Source organism: Branchiostoma floridae, chromosome 13 (genome assembly GCF_000003815.2).
Source record: "Branchiostoma floridae strain S238N-H82 chromosome 13, Bfl_VNyyK, whole genome shotgun sequence".
NCBI classification, from domain to species: domain Eukaryota; kingdom Metazoa; phylum Chordata; class Leptocardii; order Amphioxiformes; family Branchiostomatidae; genus Branchiostoma; species Branchiostoma floridae.
This window is the reverse complement of record NC_049991.1, coordinates 12,961,611-12,976,502: the sequence shown is the minus strand read 5'-3', so window position 1 is coordinate 12,976,502 and position 14,892 is coordinate 12,961,611. Positions and strand designations below refer to the sequence as shown.

At 41.0% G+C, this 14,892-nt stretch overlaps 1 protein-coding gene across 3 annotated transcripts in view; it reads left to right on the top strand.

Annotated features, from left to right (window-relative positions):
* Positions 1–14,892, top strand: part of LOC118429477 (glutamate receptor ionotropic, NMDA 2B-like) — a 72,835-nt gene that overhangs the window by 41,993 nt on the left and 15,950 nt on the right. For all 3 annotated transcript variants that reach the window (XM_035839970.1, XM_035839971.1, XM_035839969.1), the window contains exon 3: positions 9,890–10,521. In XM_035839970.1, coding sequence (XP_035695863.1) covers positions 9,890–10,521 — 632 coding nt within the window. The remainder of the gene's footprint in view (positions 1–9,889; positions 10,522–14,892) is intronic.

Below are 14,892 nucleotides of genomic sequence, written 5' to 3'. Positions count from 1 at the left end.
CTGTGAGTTGGAATGACAATGGACAGTTATTTCATCCACATTACCGACCACAGCTCACTCTTGGGTGTTCAAAATGCCTGGAGTAGTCCGGATGCAGAGGGGCAACAAAACAGGTTGCCGGTAGCAGCTTCATATCATGGATGATGTATGGAACGGTCATATGCTTTTGATGCGTTTCGATTCTCATACAGACCACGACTGTAAATCTTGCAATTACAAATGTGTTCACATATATTTTGTCCTAGAGATAGTATTAGAGGCTTTAAATACATTAGAGATATTTGATGACAAGCCAGTCATCCATCAGCCAGGGTGATTTCTGTTCGGCAGTCACATCGATTTGGCAGGCGCTAATCTTATAGACTATACCTATCAAAGACACTTGAGATACAACCTTCTTGCGCACTTAGAGCCATTCAGTATGCGCAAATACATTTATGCCGAGGGAAAAATGCTTCGCAAAGGAAAGTCATGCACATTAAGATACTTAAGGCGTACTTCTCCTCAGCAAGACTGGCTGTAATTGCTTCCTTTAAAGCTTCTGATGAATTCCTTGCCCACGCTTTCACAGGGGAGACAAATGCCCTCGTTGGCTGTTTTTGAATCAGTAATGCTCGGAACCTGAGTGAGGCCATAGTCCTAGAGTTCCATCCTATTTTCTAATTACTAGGTGGTCTGTATGATAGCACTGTTGCTATTTGCCCAAGGGATGCATGTCGTAAGGTCCCACTTTGACTCCTAAAATGAAAGGGCTGCCATCAGTAGCATTTTCATCATACGAAAAGTACCATAAATTGCAATATACGTTCTTCGTACGTGTTGAGAAAATATCTATTGACCTCCTGGAATCTCGTTGTTAGATTTATACGCCAGGCACATGATAAATTGAAAATAAATTTAATGCATGTGCTAATAAACGTATCAATAGTGTTTCATGGGGCTGTCTTTAAAGTTATCTATCCTGTAATATCATCACAGATGAACGAAACGGTAGTATATTTTGTAGGTTTTTTGTAGGTTATAGCTTTGATTTGTGACGTGAAATTACAGTATTAGGCAAAATGCGAGCTACACCATAAAATATTCCCTGACACTTGAGTATAACACATGACACATGGGTCAATTTAGGAGAGGTACCTCACCATGAACTTTCTTCAATAATTCAGGCTACAGTCGCCCCCACAGAATGTCGCATTTATTACCCTTCTGATTTCCCCCAGCGATGCTCTCCTGTACACGGCCCAGGAGACAGATATATCATGAGGTGTCTGTTGACAAACCGTGCGCCGTTCATCGACCTTGCATTTGCGTCATAAGCTTAAGAAACTGTCCTTGCAATATTGGACAAGCTTAGAATATCTTAGATATATCTTTACTCTTATTTTTTTATTGACATTGTTCATCGGGTGTCAAGTTATTGTGTGATTTGGTCAGTTCACAAGGACGCTCTGCCTTTGTTAATTTACTCATACAATGAATTTGCCATGTACTAAATTTATGGAATCAAATCAAGTCTTATCATTTCAAGGTTTGACACTGACCTTTCGGCAGTTTGATTGTCTCTCGTTGCACGTCTAGAACTTAAGCGTTGAAAAGATACATTGGCGTATGGCCAACTCAGGATGCAGATATTCCCAACTAGTTAAACGTGAGACGTTGATATCTTTGCATAATCATTAGTGTTACAGTCTATTTAACTTGATAGTTGGCCATATATAGTTTTAATGTTTTACGCTCATTTTGCTCTTATACGTGGGCAAATTACGATGAAGCCTTTATAATTAAGTGCTATATATCAATACAGGGATGTGTGTGTGTGTGGAAAGTAGCGTTCTTCCCAGATGAAAAGTTTTCATAACCTTAAACTTTTCGAGATAGAATTTTGTAGGAACCTTAAGACCCTCTGACCTTCTGTATGGAAATTTTGTTACATACATACATACATACGACTTTCATGAAATGTTAAACCAAAAAGCAAAATTCCAACGATGCTTTCCCTCTCGTCATTGTCAGATATTCTGAGACAACCCAGAGTGGTGGGAACGAACAACGGATATTCCAGATTCAATTCGGCGTTTTCTATTTATGTCGTCGTTAGCTTTTTGCAACACACTTCATATGGATGATATGATATCCGCTGTGATGTATAAAGTCATGTTATGAGCCGGAGTCAGAAGGCCACGTCAGCAATCAATCACAGGACGCAATATGCCGGCCACGGCCCATTGGCTGTGTGCAATCCGGTTTGGTACGGGCAAGGCATCTTCCGGTGGGTCCCCGGTCTCGTGTGGTGCGATCACATGTCAAAACTTTCTATTGGTATCAGTGTTTTAATGCAACATTTACGATGAAATCCAGTTATTGTAGCGTATTTGCAGAGCTCAACACAGCACAAAGATGATCGCCATCATTAATGTATGATCAGAAGAATTCTGTCAATTCTGTAGTCTCCTTCATCGACGTCTCTGGGGCCTTGGCGAAAGTTTTTTTCGCGGGTCCGGGAATACGACGGGAAAGGAAAATATGCGGGGAAAGAAGAAAATGCCGGGAGAGGAATATATACCAGGGTGCTTGTGCCGGTATAAGTACCCCGGTATATATTCTGTGCATACCTTAAAGTGCGGAGGAACGGTTTTAATTTGAATATTTAATAAACAGGATGGTTGTATCTGGCTTAATGTTCAACTAAATAATTGCCTTTCCATTATAGATAACAATTTAGTTCCTTTGTCAAAACATGACATTGCAGCTCTGTTTTAAATACATGGACGTATGTCTAGATATGATTGGTGTGAATAAATTCATGCAGTATCTCCAGATTGATGGAGGTTTAGAAATACAGATCGTCTCTCCACGGTACGAACACTTGAAAAACATGCTGCAGGTCTGAACACGCACGTAAATGTAATGTATCACTGGCGAAAGACGTTATAGGAGTCATAATCTGCAATTTAATCTTGCCAAGACAGCGTTCAAGTAACCTATCTTATCATACCGCGTGACTTTAAGGTATTCTTCACGAAGCAGGCAGTAATTCATATATGACATCAGCCGCTTCCCTTATTGATTTACCTCAGATAAAGGGACGTTCTGGAAGACAACGTCCCCAAGGTTCATGCATCACTCCATCCGCCCATTTGATTACTTTGCAATCTACCCGATACCGTATTGGCTCCTAAACTTGTTATGCAATTAGTAACCAATCAGCGCCACGAGCAATGGCGTTTTGTGACGTCTCCTGGGATGGAATGTTCCTCTGTTCCGTCAGGCAGGTGAACTGAGGTGAGATCTTGACGCATTTCAGGAACACCGGGGATACTTTCATTGTGATTTCGAGAGGCTGTCGGTGCTTTACCTTACGGCGACCGATAATGTTTAAATGGAAAGGGCATATATCGAGATTCTCGTTTGAAATTCTGTCCTATTCTCTCAAGATGACAAATCTTAGTAATAAATTTAAAGCTACACTCACCAAATAGTTTTTACACTACAAATCTAAGCAGTGATCGCTAGTAGTACTAGCGATCACTGCTTAGATTTGATTTCACTTTGATATGGCTTTGGTGGGAGCAAAAATAAAGTTATGTTTGTCTGCTATTGCACTGAAGGTGGATCTTGTTGAAAACCTGAAAGCTTCCCATTATTAGGTAAATAGCAGTAGCGGTGGAAGAAAGAAAAAAAAATTGCCCTCGCTGTAGTACGGAAATCATAAGTGATGCAACAGTGATCTTAAATTTTCCTAAATGATCGTATTAATAGAAGGGCATCTAGAGGCTATTGGCATCTTCTACACCCAGCTCTTCAGCTAATATTGACTGATTGATTAGAATGTATGGAAGCTGCAGGTCCGAGCCAGGCGCTCCGCCTCACCAGCAGCAGACCACCATCAATAAAGATCTCAACACCATTCAGGGATGAAATTAGAACGACGGCAGCGGATCGAAATTAGCCAAGAAAAAGCCGCTTGCTTTGCCTATTCATGACCTGCGCTTGGTTGGGTGGGTATCTCGCAAGTTTTCACGGTATTGTCACAGTCGTGAATAGTTTCATCAGGTTGGTGAAAGACTGGATATCGAGGTTCTTTATGAACAAACAATGAGTAACATAACAGTCGACGTTTCTATGTACATGTACATATTTGTGTGTGTCACTTTTACGTTTGGGACCGCATTGTTAGCAGCGACACCTAGCTGCAGTGCAAAGTGAACCTGTCATTATTGCCCTGAACAAGATTACAAACGGTTGCCGAAACGTTATGTTAATCATCGTTGATAACTAGCCACATTTATGCAATTACCCAAAAGCGAGAGGAAGACGAATGTATTAGAGTAGATTAGAAGTAGATGTATATGATTGTTAGCATTGTTACATATATATGATTGTTACCATGTAACTTGTACTTATACCACCAAAATTGTGCAATGAAGGTCTTCATTAATTTTTAATAGAGATCATTGTTATTCGGTATTGCCACCAGATCCTTTCATTGCTGGACATTGGAACTACAGAATTACATAAAGCTACTTGTCCTCTACCAGCGGACAAAAGTTGAGTAGTCTGGGATTACCAGGGGCAAATCTGCAAGGGGTCTTTTAACTTAACATCTTAAAGCAAACAAATTCAAGTCGCCTTGCAGCTGTATACTTATTCAAGTAAAGATATTCCTGGGGCTGTACATCATGTCCGTAAAGTCAATTTTTACTTAGTTTGATAGATGGGAGGACGTTTTTCTCTATGTTGTGTAGGATTCGTAATACCCCTTTAGCAAACTGTTGGATATGGAAATAATAACGCTGTCCATCTTGATATACGGCAGTCTCTAAACTTTGCCGGGGTTCCTCGACTCGAGATATAACTCAGCGGATTTTTTACCGCTTCAGTGTCAACACTTTGACCTGTGAATAGATAAGCGATGATAAACATTGAAATCCTCCAATACAACGCGCCGGTACCTACAGGCAGTAACACAACAGTGTATGATTTACACATACTGTAAATTCATGGTGCCTTTACGAGCAGGATGACGGACGTCACGGATGTTGTCCACCGACGCCTGGAGTGCACGCTGATGCAAATCACTGCTAATAATTACATTTCGAAGTTGTACAGACTGGCGGGGATAGTAAAGGCAATGTATGGTGCATAGTAGGTCGTAAACTATTTGCTGAAATTTATGTGTAGCAGATAAGAATCACATCTCCATAAGATTTACATTTACAGATATTTTGATTCGTTCTATGTGAGTTTAATATAAACCGTATTGTACTTTATAACTTATAGCTGATGATGGTATCGTGACATCAAGCCCTTTAATTATACGGCTAGATATGAATTAGAAAAATTATCATTTTTTGTTACTCAAATATTTGATGAGTGCTTGGTATGACTGTATACAATTTAGCAACTTGTCATAAATAACCAGTTAACATTGCTGCAGGATGCTCTTGGGGTAATGGGCATGGCCCTGGTAGGATTTCGTAACTGCCAGAACATTTGGATCATAACTGGTCAAAAGAACGCCTTAGGGGGGTCTTATTGGGAGATGTTAATAAGGCAGAGAGCTTATATTGCTTACATGTCTGAGGTTAATAAGTTGTGGCCGGGGCTGTCTATAACAGTCAGTATACTAGCAACGAGTCATCTAGATCGCATACATGCTATAATTAACAGAACATGGCAGTGCTTCACCGTATCTTGCAGTTGACATTGTAGAGCAGGTGTTAAACATATTTATGCTGCACTTTTCCGAGGTATGTCATGTAATACGTAGATAAGACTAAAGCAATGCTCTCAGCATGCTATATGTGGTAACATGGTGATAACAGAAGGAGAAGGTGAATATGCTCAACTTCCATTACTCCACGCCCGTCGCAATCGTTGAAGCGTGGTATTACGCCATGCCCGTGCCGAATTGCGGCATACGTTGTCTTCATCCCCACTTCTCCAGCTTAAGTTCCGATGACAGAAAAGGCGAACTCATAAGTCTTGGAATAGTTTTGGCTCGCGTCTGTAGTTGTTACATATTTCACGGAAGATATCGCTACAACGTACAGTCATCCAAACAGCAGATAGAGCCCAATGTACACTGTAGGTTGTCCATGTACATGTTTTAAAAGCACAAATTATCGATTACTCCTTTGTTACTCCACAATAATCATTTCATATTGATACAGAAAAGGCGTAGAGAAAAAGTGTTCACCACTTTTTAAATTCAGATCAGGACACAATCTACAATATTAATCGATCCAGCATTGATAGTATTTTGAGTCCGCTAAATCCATGCTTATTACTCTTGCAGATGTCCTTCCCATAATTCAATATCCTCCCATTTTGACACGTTTTGCGTAGACTTAAGAAGCAATTTGAAGTGGATTGAAGCTCTCCATTTGTAATTCCACCACTCCATCATCTTCCGAAATCGTCTGTAAATGTACAAATCCGGAAGACACGTTGTCAAAGTTTTCTGTCTTTGTCTCCTGAATTCAAAATCACCATGAGGTCAGGTTATCTAGCAACGTTGCTGATAATCTGACCATGTTGTTTTTATGCTTAAACGGATGGTGATTGGTATCGACATAAAGAACGGTCCGGTCGTCAAGCTGACGTCACAAAGACGACGTGACGTTAATGCTATTTCAAGCAATAAAAGGCAGAAATATCTTTATCAACATCTTCGTCATGATTGACGTTTGTATGGATCCTCATAACTTCTGCCAGAGTACATGGCGTGGATATATACGTCATTCTGATTCTTGTACTTTTACCTTGTATTTAGAAATCATATATTAGATTATAAAGTCACCAATACTATCAAAAGAGATGAATGCAGCGGAAACACGTACATTCAACATCATTTCTGCATCGAGAAACAGAAGTAGAACTACTTAATTGAAGTCCGTATGCATATCATCATGTTTTGTTTCCTACTTTGCGAAGTCAAGCTATGCACTGAGCAATGGCGTATGTGTTGTGCTTTGAACAGAATGTAACTAAGTGCAATGGAATCCCAGATTGAAGACATACATTCAATTTGATAACCTCCGCTGTCTATTATTAACATAGAAATAAAGCAATTGTTTTTACGATCGCCTTTTATTGCAAACAGTTGTGTGCTATCAAAAACGACTTCACGGGTTCATCAATAATCTTTATACCATCGGAAAACTCATATGGATTACATCACAACCAAATAACGGATGGTTAGCATATTACTCTAAATAGTTACTGGTATTGAACAGGAATGGCACTTCATCATAGCAGGTGCAATCTTGTTTATCTATGCAGGTTTCGTCAGTGTTTGGTCGGCTAAGGCAAGATGAAAATGTGCCATAACGGCCAGCAGTGTCCAACACATTACTGTACTGGCATGTAATACATAAGACTTGCAGAATAAGGCCTGCGTAAGGGGTTTTCGGCGGCAGTAGCCTTTTCAAGGCCACGAAAATCGATGGTTGAGGTTAATAGCATAATATCACAAGCAAGAGCTGTGGCAAATGCAGTACTTAGCGTATTGCGAATTACATACACTGATGTTTAGCTCGATCTGGCAGGTTTCCAAGTTTATAGATAAATGTTTAATGCATACAGTAAGGAATATAACGATAAGTTAGTGTTTTGTGTTACCTTTCTAGGCCGGTCTGACGGTCGCGTTGTAAGTGCATCGAACTCTTAATAGGGACAATTGGTTAAACTAGTAGGCGTGGAAATTATGAAGGGCGTTGGAATAATGAAAACCACACTCCGTGAACAATAACTCTTGAATTCAACAAACGTACGTAGTTGACGGTTTTCGCACAGGACATTTTACGGCAGAAAGAGTAAAAGTTATTGGTGTGTGTACCGGCCTTCCGATACACAGCGACAACCAAATCAACCCGGACGGGCGACCAATAAAGCATACTAATTGAATGGAAACAAAGGCCACTTGGGGTCGTTCCATCATTATCTGTCCATTATCCTCACAAACACAGGGGACTTGTACCTGCCCTTTAGTTTAGTCAAGGACGACAGCGTTGACCCTGAACAAAATCACTGATAATTATGGGTTTCTCACAGTCGAATGCATTAACTAAACCCGACTCAAACGATCGACTTGATATTCATCAGTTCCAGAATCAAAATTATTTCCCACACCATCTTATAAACCGCGAACGTAGGTCCAGAGGACCTGGCATCTCACGTAGCTTTATGGTAACTGCGTGCCATATTGCCGCCATTCTGTATGCTTTACGAGTCCCTGCCTGATATTGGCAGGTTAAATGACCTGCAAATGGCCGCTTCAGATGGAACAGCCGCCAATTTCGCCATGACGTCAGCACGGACATGACTTGCTAACAAAAGTAGTCCGCTGGTGCGATGTTATGGATATAAATCTACCATGCGGAATGACCAGATATGCAGTAACGTCATAACTGACGATGGCCCCGTAGATGAGAATAGCCACGTCTGTAGGCGACGCCTTTTACGTGGCGTTTCAATATAACAGCTAATTAAAATGGCTCGAACTTGTAACGAAATTCAATAGTCACCCCCACGTTTGTGGCGAAGAGTAATATCTTTTACGTGCCTCTCTGTGACTTTATGTACTTCAGGATATTGGATAGGAAGCATCAATATGTAAATGTATATGTACAGACAGGGCCTGGTCAGAATCCATACAAACCAAGGTCTTCTAGTGGTATTGTCGGTAAGATCAATTTCAAATTGCCAGAAATTAAGAGAGCATCTTTATTCAATCGTATAAAAATATTTTACAACGTGACAATAGAAAGTTACAGGCGAGGAATAAAGTTTTATAGCCAAGTCGATATATGAAACAATTTAACGAGCAAATAGATGTGCTACCAATTGATAGTAGTTCTTCAAAGCTGTCGGTGCACACACTCAGGTTCAACGTTGTTTTATTTATCCACTATTTATTTTCTGAACGTAAACGACATTGTACTAGTCTGTGATATCTATTCCTTTTGCTTTATATCTGCAGTTATTTTGTGCTCAGTATGCCGAATCCCTACAGTACTGCCCAAATTAGCAAGGTGATTGATATATCCTGCACTTTGGGGACATGAGAGTGTGAAAATGATCATCTATTTTCATCATGTAGTTATGGAAGTGCCGATTGTAGAGCTGCGTCGAAAGGTTATATCACAAGAAGAACAGGACGCTATAGCCATGTGTCATCTTTCTTTTCAGAACACTTCAAAGCATCTGAAGTATAAAGACCTGTATTTTAGTGGAGCCTTGTCCTTGTTCTAGAGGTTAATATAGACAAAAAAACTACATGTATATGTACACAATGTATTCATAATGAACATGAATGAATGATTTATTGACATAACAAAAAAGGACGACCATTATGTCTGCTACTGTAATCACATAAAAGTACGTGTAAGTTAATTTCCAAGAAGATCCTACGGTGCCATAAGGTGCCATAAGAGATGCTCTCCTTTGCCATCAAAGCTGCCAAAGGAGTATAGCCGGCTAAAAGTAGATACACACACCTTTGTCGGCTTCACTCCTCTGTCAGCTTTTGATACTATCTTATGCTATCGTAGGATCTGCTTGGAGATTCAGTCCAAGTACGCTGTAGAGTGTATTCAAATAAGCCATCAGTGAGCTTTTACAAATAAACTTGGACACTGTAGAAAGTACCTACATACACTAAGGAACCCTGGTTAGATTAGTGGCCCTTCTCGGTAACCAAACCGTACAGTCCGGAATATATCGCAGCTTTTACTTTTAGAATAAAATGAGTGCATTGCGTCAAAAGGTGGTTTACTGTTCATGCAAAACAAATCTAACAAACAAGTAAACAAACAAACAAACAAACACAATGATGAAGCCGAAACTCTTGCATCTATTACTTACTCTGTCCTTCTCCTTGCTCCAGGATAACCCCTTCTACCCGCTGCTGCTAAGAAGCTCCATAGCCCAGCAGGTTGAGGTGATAATCGCCGTGCTGAAGCTGCAGCGCTGGTACCGGTTCTCCGTGGTGACCAGTGAGATGCCAGGACATCGGCTCTTCCAGAAGACACTGAGAGACAAGGTCGCCAACTTCAAAGAGAATGAGGAAAAAGGAGTGTGGTCTATCTATAGAACCTTTACGTTAAACGTCCACCCGACCAGCTCAGTTCAAGACGTGAAAGCTCAACTGGTTGGAAGAAACATGTCACAAGTCGTTCTGCTCTATTGTTCCAAGAGAGAAGCGAAGACCATTTTCCAGGCTGCCGGGGCGTTAGGGTACACCAGCGAGGATTTTGTTTGGATTGCAGCAGAATCAGTTATAGGAGATTTCACGAAGCTCAGAGAGGCCCCACCGCAGTATCCAGTCGGACTGTTGTCTCTGGTGTCACAAAGTCAAAAATATAATAAGGAAGCTACCATCAGGACAGGTGTTTTGCTGTACATGGAGGCTTTGAGACAGTACATTCAGGACGGAAATTCTGTCAGCGATCTACAAACATACAACTGCAGAAACATCAGAGGAACTCGGTCTTCAAATGCAACCAAGTTACTTTACAGGTGAGCAAACATGAATGTTGCTGTGAAATTAAATTTTTGCACAGTGGTATTGAAATTCATGTGACAGAGCTTCAACCAACTTACTACTACAACTTACGCCCTGGCCAGAGAGACTTTCCACTAAACTTTTAGCACCCTTTGTCGCCATTTATTAATTGAATAGTAACGCCACTTAAACAAGGGCACCATAAGAACTCGACGTGAATGCAAAATGTGGAAGGAACGAAGAAATTTCGAATTCCTCTGTATTACGTTCTGTCAAATAGCTTGCAATGTCCGGTACATATTTCCCTTCTGTCAGGATGGTAAGTTATGTTCACAAGAGCTGTTTGCATTGTTTACGTTAACTTATTTTCAAAATATACCATGGTATGTCCAACAAATTTATGTATTATTACGGTGGATTGCCCTTCTATAAATGCTGGTGAACAATAGGCGTAATTTCAATTGCCATTGGAACTGTCCACCAGACAGTAACGACGCCGAGAATTATACCAGTTATTCCTGGTGCGTACAGTCCACTTAGGTCTGCCCGAATGGTCGCTTCGTGACTAGAGCTTCCAACTAGAATGGGTGTGTATCAACCAGGGCTATTGTACATTCAAATACACACCTTGAGGTTCAGTGAAACCCGCCACACACAGGGACTAAGTGGTGGTTTGGTGGACACTGGACTGAAATAATCCTGTCGGTGGAGAGAGATCTATGTTCGTGTTTTTTTTTGCGATGAACAGTACAGCAGAGGTATCACACACACGCATGGAACAGTTTTCTACTGCAAACAAAATCAGATACAAGTATATGAACATCAAAGCCCCGAAAGAGCTGAGAAAATTTGTTTGAAGCAAACCTATTGCTCCAGGATTAGATTCCCAGAGCTCTACAGCACGGTTTAGTCTCAAAATTAATCAAGTGCTGTTGCCTCCTGCTGATCAGTCTTCTTATGCTGAAGTATCCCTTTCCTTTCACAGCGCTTTTGGTGCTAGAAAGCTACATGTCATGTCATGCGATACAACGGTAACTGCAGTGAAATTGATTGCGTTCAATACGGATCAGACACTAGCAAAGTCGCTCAGGAATTTTGCAATAATATTTGTGTGTCTGATTGGCGATGTCCATGCTACCTTTCAGGCCATATGGGCTGGTCGAAAGTCCAGCCCACACCCTTGTGACCCAGAAGCGGGATTTCTGACCACTAGACCGTTTAACGGAAGCATTAAACTACATATCATATGAGGATTCAATTTATCAACTTGACGTAATTGTAACGGCCTTTATGATTAGTGAAGGCGTTTCCCACGTAAAAACGCGCCGCCATCGTCCCTTAACCTGGTAGCCAGCGGGCCTCTATCACAAGACCTGTTGACGCTAATCCCCAGAATTGCTAAACATGTTGATCCAGACGTCACTTTCAATCCGGAAAAGCCCGGCATGTCGATGGACTGGATTTTGATGGAGAAGGAAGGATCAACTGCCTCTGGCAATCATTCCATCGTGCAGACAGGATCAATATTCCATCTTACCACTGATCCTTTACAGTTTGATTTTATGCCAGACTCTCTGTCCATGTCAAATGCTTCCGTATTTAAGTACGCTGGCTCTTTCCCAACGTGTTAAATAATGGCGTTTTATGGTAATAGGCAACGATCCCCAATATAGCCTTATTTGGACTGCGTTGTTTTTTTATAACTAGGAAGTGATTCTTTATTTACCATGTTGCTTTTCAGAAGAATTAAGCTGCACTGCTGTTTCAATTATGATATCATGGCTTACACAAATCAAATTTGGTCACTAAATGGTCGCTCAACAATCGCCGTCCAATAAAATGAGGCCTAGCATCTCTTCCAGTGAGTATGTAGAGCGGCACAACTGTTTTCCAAGACAAAAAACAGCGAAAATCAATGAGTTCGATCCGGCTGCAATGTTAAAAGAGTAGTCGAAAGGCGATGATTTGACAATGGAACCCGAGAGTGCCCGGGATGTTAATTGTATCTCACATGTCGTAAAGAGAACAGCAAAGTGTCTGAACGCACCATGGGGAACCTTCATTAGAGAAGAAGACTAGCACTCTAGTAGGAGGCGCCATGTCATGATACGTGCGTAACAGACTAAAGGAATTTATTGTGCAAGAAATGCACCCCTACTCTGCAAGTAATTAAAGCAAATTTTAACGACATATACACTTGATTATCAAACCCATTTTGCACCGTGTGACATGTCGCATTCTATACTTCAAAATATGTCACAGTTACCGTCAAAACAAAATCTGGCATTTGTCTAAGCCGTCCCCATTGTAAGTACATTTATACAACTAGCCGTAATCCGTCCGCATTATGCGCGTCTCCATAAATCATTAGCAGCACGTACATTACAGAACGTTTGGCTGACAGAGGTTCAAAGTTTTGCAAGCGAAAAACGTGCTTAAGGATGACTGGGCAGTTTTTGCTTGGCAAAGTAGAAGGACGTTACGAGAGCACGTAACGTCTGGCGATTGTACTGGACGTTTCTACGGATACTGAATTCTACGAAATTGTTTTTCTACTAGTTCTTTGCTAATGCCCCCTTTTCCTATTGGTCAGAGCTTGACACTATCTGGTCTCAGAGATAGGAAGAGTCCATATGTCTTCCTTAGCTGCAAAGTTTTCTTATTTCACATGTCTTCCCCAGATGCAACAAAGCGCCTTAGGTGTATTGTTGCTCTACTGAAATATGATTAAGAACGTTTGATTCATCCTATGGAAACGTTATCATCCAAAGCTACTTATCGTTTCCTGCGGTCGTATCAAAAACAATTCAGTGAAAATAACTAGCCTCGAGCAACGTACACAAAGGTAGACACTCCATGTATAACCCTGATACGGCCCCAGCGTGATTTGTAAGAAAACCACCCCACTGAGGCCAACAGCAACTTAATGTTTCTCAGAATACTTGAGCAGCTCCACAGAACGGTTTATTACTGGAGCATATTGTAATGACTCTTCCTAATCAAGCAGAAGCTGCGGCAGGAATCGCTAATTAAGATTATTCAGAACACGTCGCGGAAACCCGTGAGAATCACAGGCTGCATGTTAATAGTTCATGTGCACACAGGCCCTCACGCAGGTGAAAATAGTAGGGTTGTTTTCAAAAGGATGGGCTTATAGTATCAATTATCCATCGGATGTAACGCGTCCATATGTTCTCGCGTCATGTATAGTTGATTCGAAGATCGAACGTTCCGAACATCCAACATGGCGCTGGAGGCAAGGCGTGATAACACTTACATATTGCGACCTTCAAGCCCTCTGCCTCCCCGGCGGTATGATTGGTGACTAAAGGAGTAGAAAATTACACACCTCTGGTAAGGATCGCATGAATTCATCAGTACTCGTGACCTGACTTACGGCAGAGTCACGTCAGCAAAGCCCGGCGGTGGATGCGCCGTGCCATCACGACTCAGGGGTTCGTTCAACAGCGGAATGTTCATTACCATTTTGATAGCCTTTTATACAGTCTTGTTGCCAGACTTTGCAAAGGAAACATGTACATTATGCAGCCATTTCTCTTCTTTAGTCGTATAATGTGAAGTTCTAAGCTAGGAGTGGATCATGTTTATCTATCCTACATTAAGAACAACGTTACGCTTGTGTATCAATGATGTTTCATTCAAAGCAAAAGACATTTGGAAAATTTAATATTCTATGCTGATTTAACCGTGATCTCCGTGAAGCTCAACCCACTCGTCTGGATAACCGCCGCTGTTGGAAAACTTCATTAAAACCAAACAGAGTTTTATGGGATCGTATTCCGTCCCTGACGACTGTTATCTCCTCCTCGGAGGACATTCCAGCAGGGCTGGCGTGGAAAATAAGAGCGTTTCCTGTGTATCCTGCGTTATCTCCGTACCACAAACGTGCTATCAATCATTAATATAGTTCCTCAAAGTGAGAACGCTTCTTCGCCTTGGTATTTAACGGCTTTGAAAAGCACGACATAACTGTGGCGCAAGTCCGTCCTTTACTTGGCAATGCAGTCAGAATTATTCAGTATGAAAAAAGTTTAAATGAATGTATTATATATTGGTCAGATACAAACGAACACAGCTGAACTTTAGCATGAGAGTTAAAATCACATATGACATACTAGTGTATTACACCACTGACATGCTAGTATGATACAACAAAGATCACCAGCATTACAGATATAATGCTTATTCTTCTTATTTTGAAAGTAAATCAGGTGCTTATGGTAGATTGTTCAATGCTCTGGTTCAATGACGTGGCTCAGTGCCAATCAATTATCATAAAAGGTCACTCTAGGAAAAATGATCACGTTACTGTGGTTTATGTACAGCTCGCCATATTTGTTACATTACTGGGCAATGAATGTAGC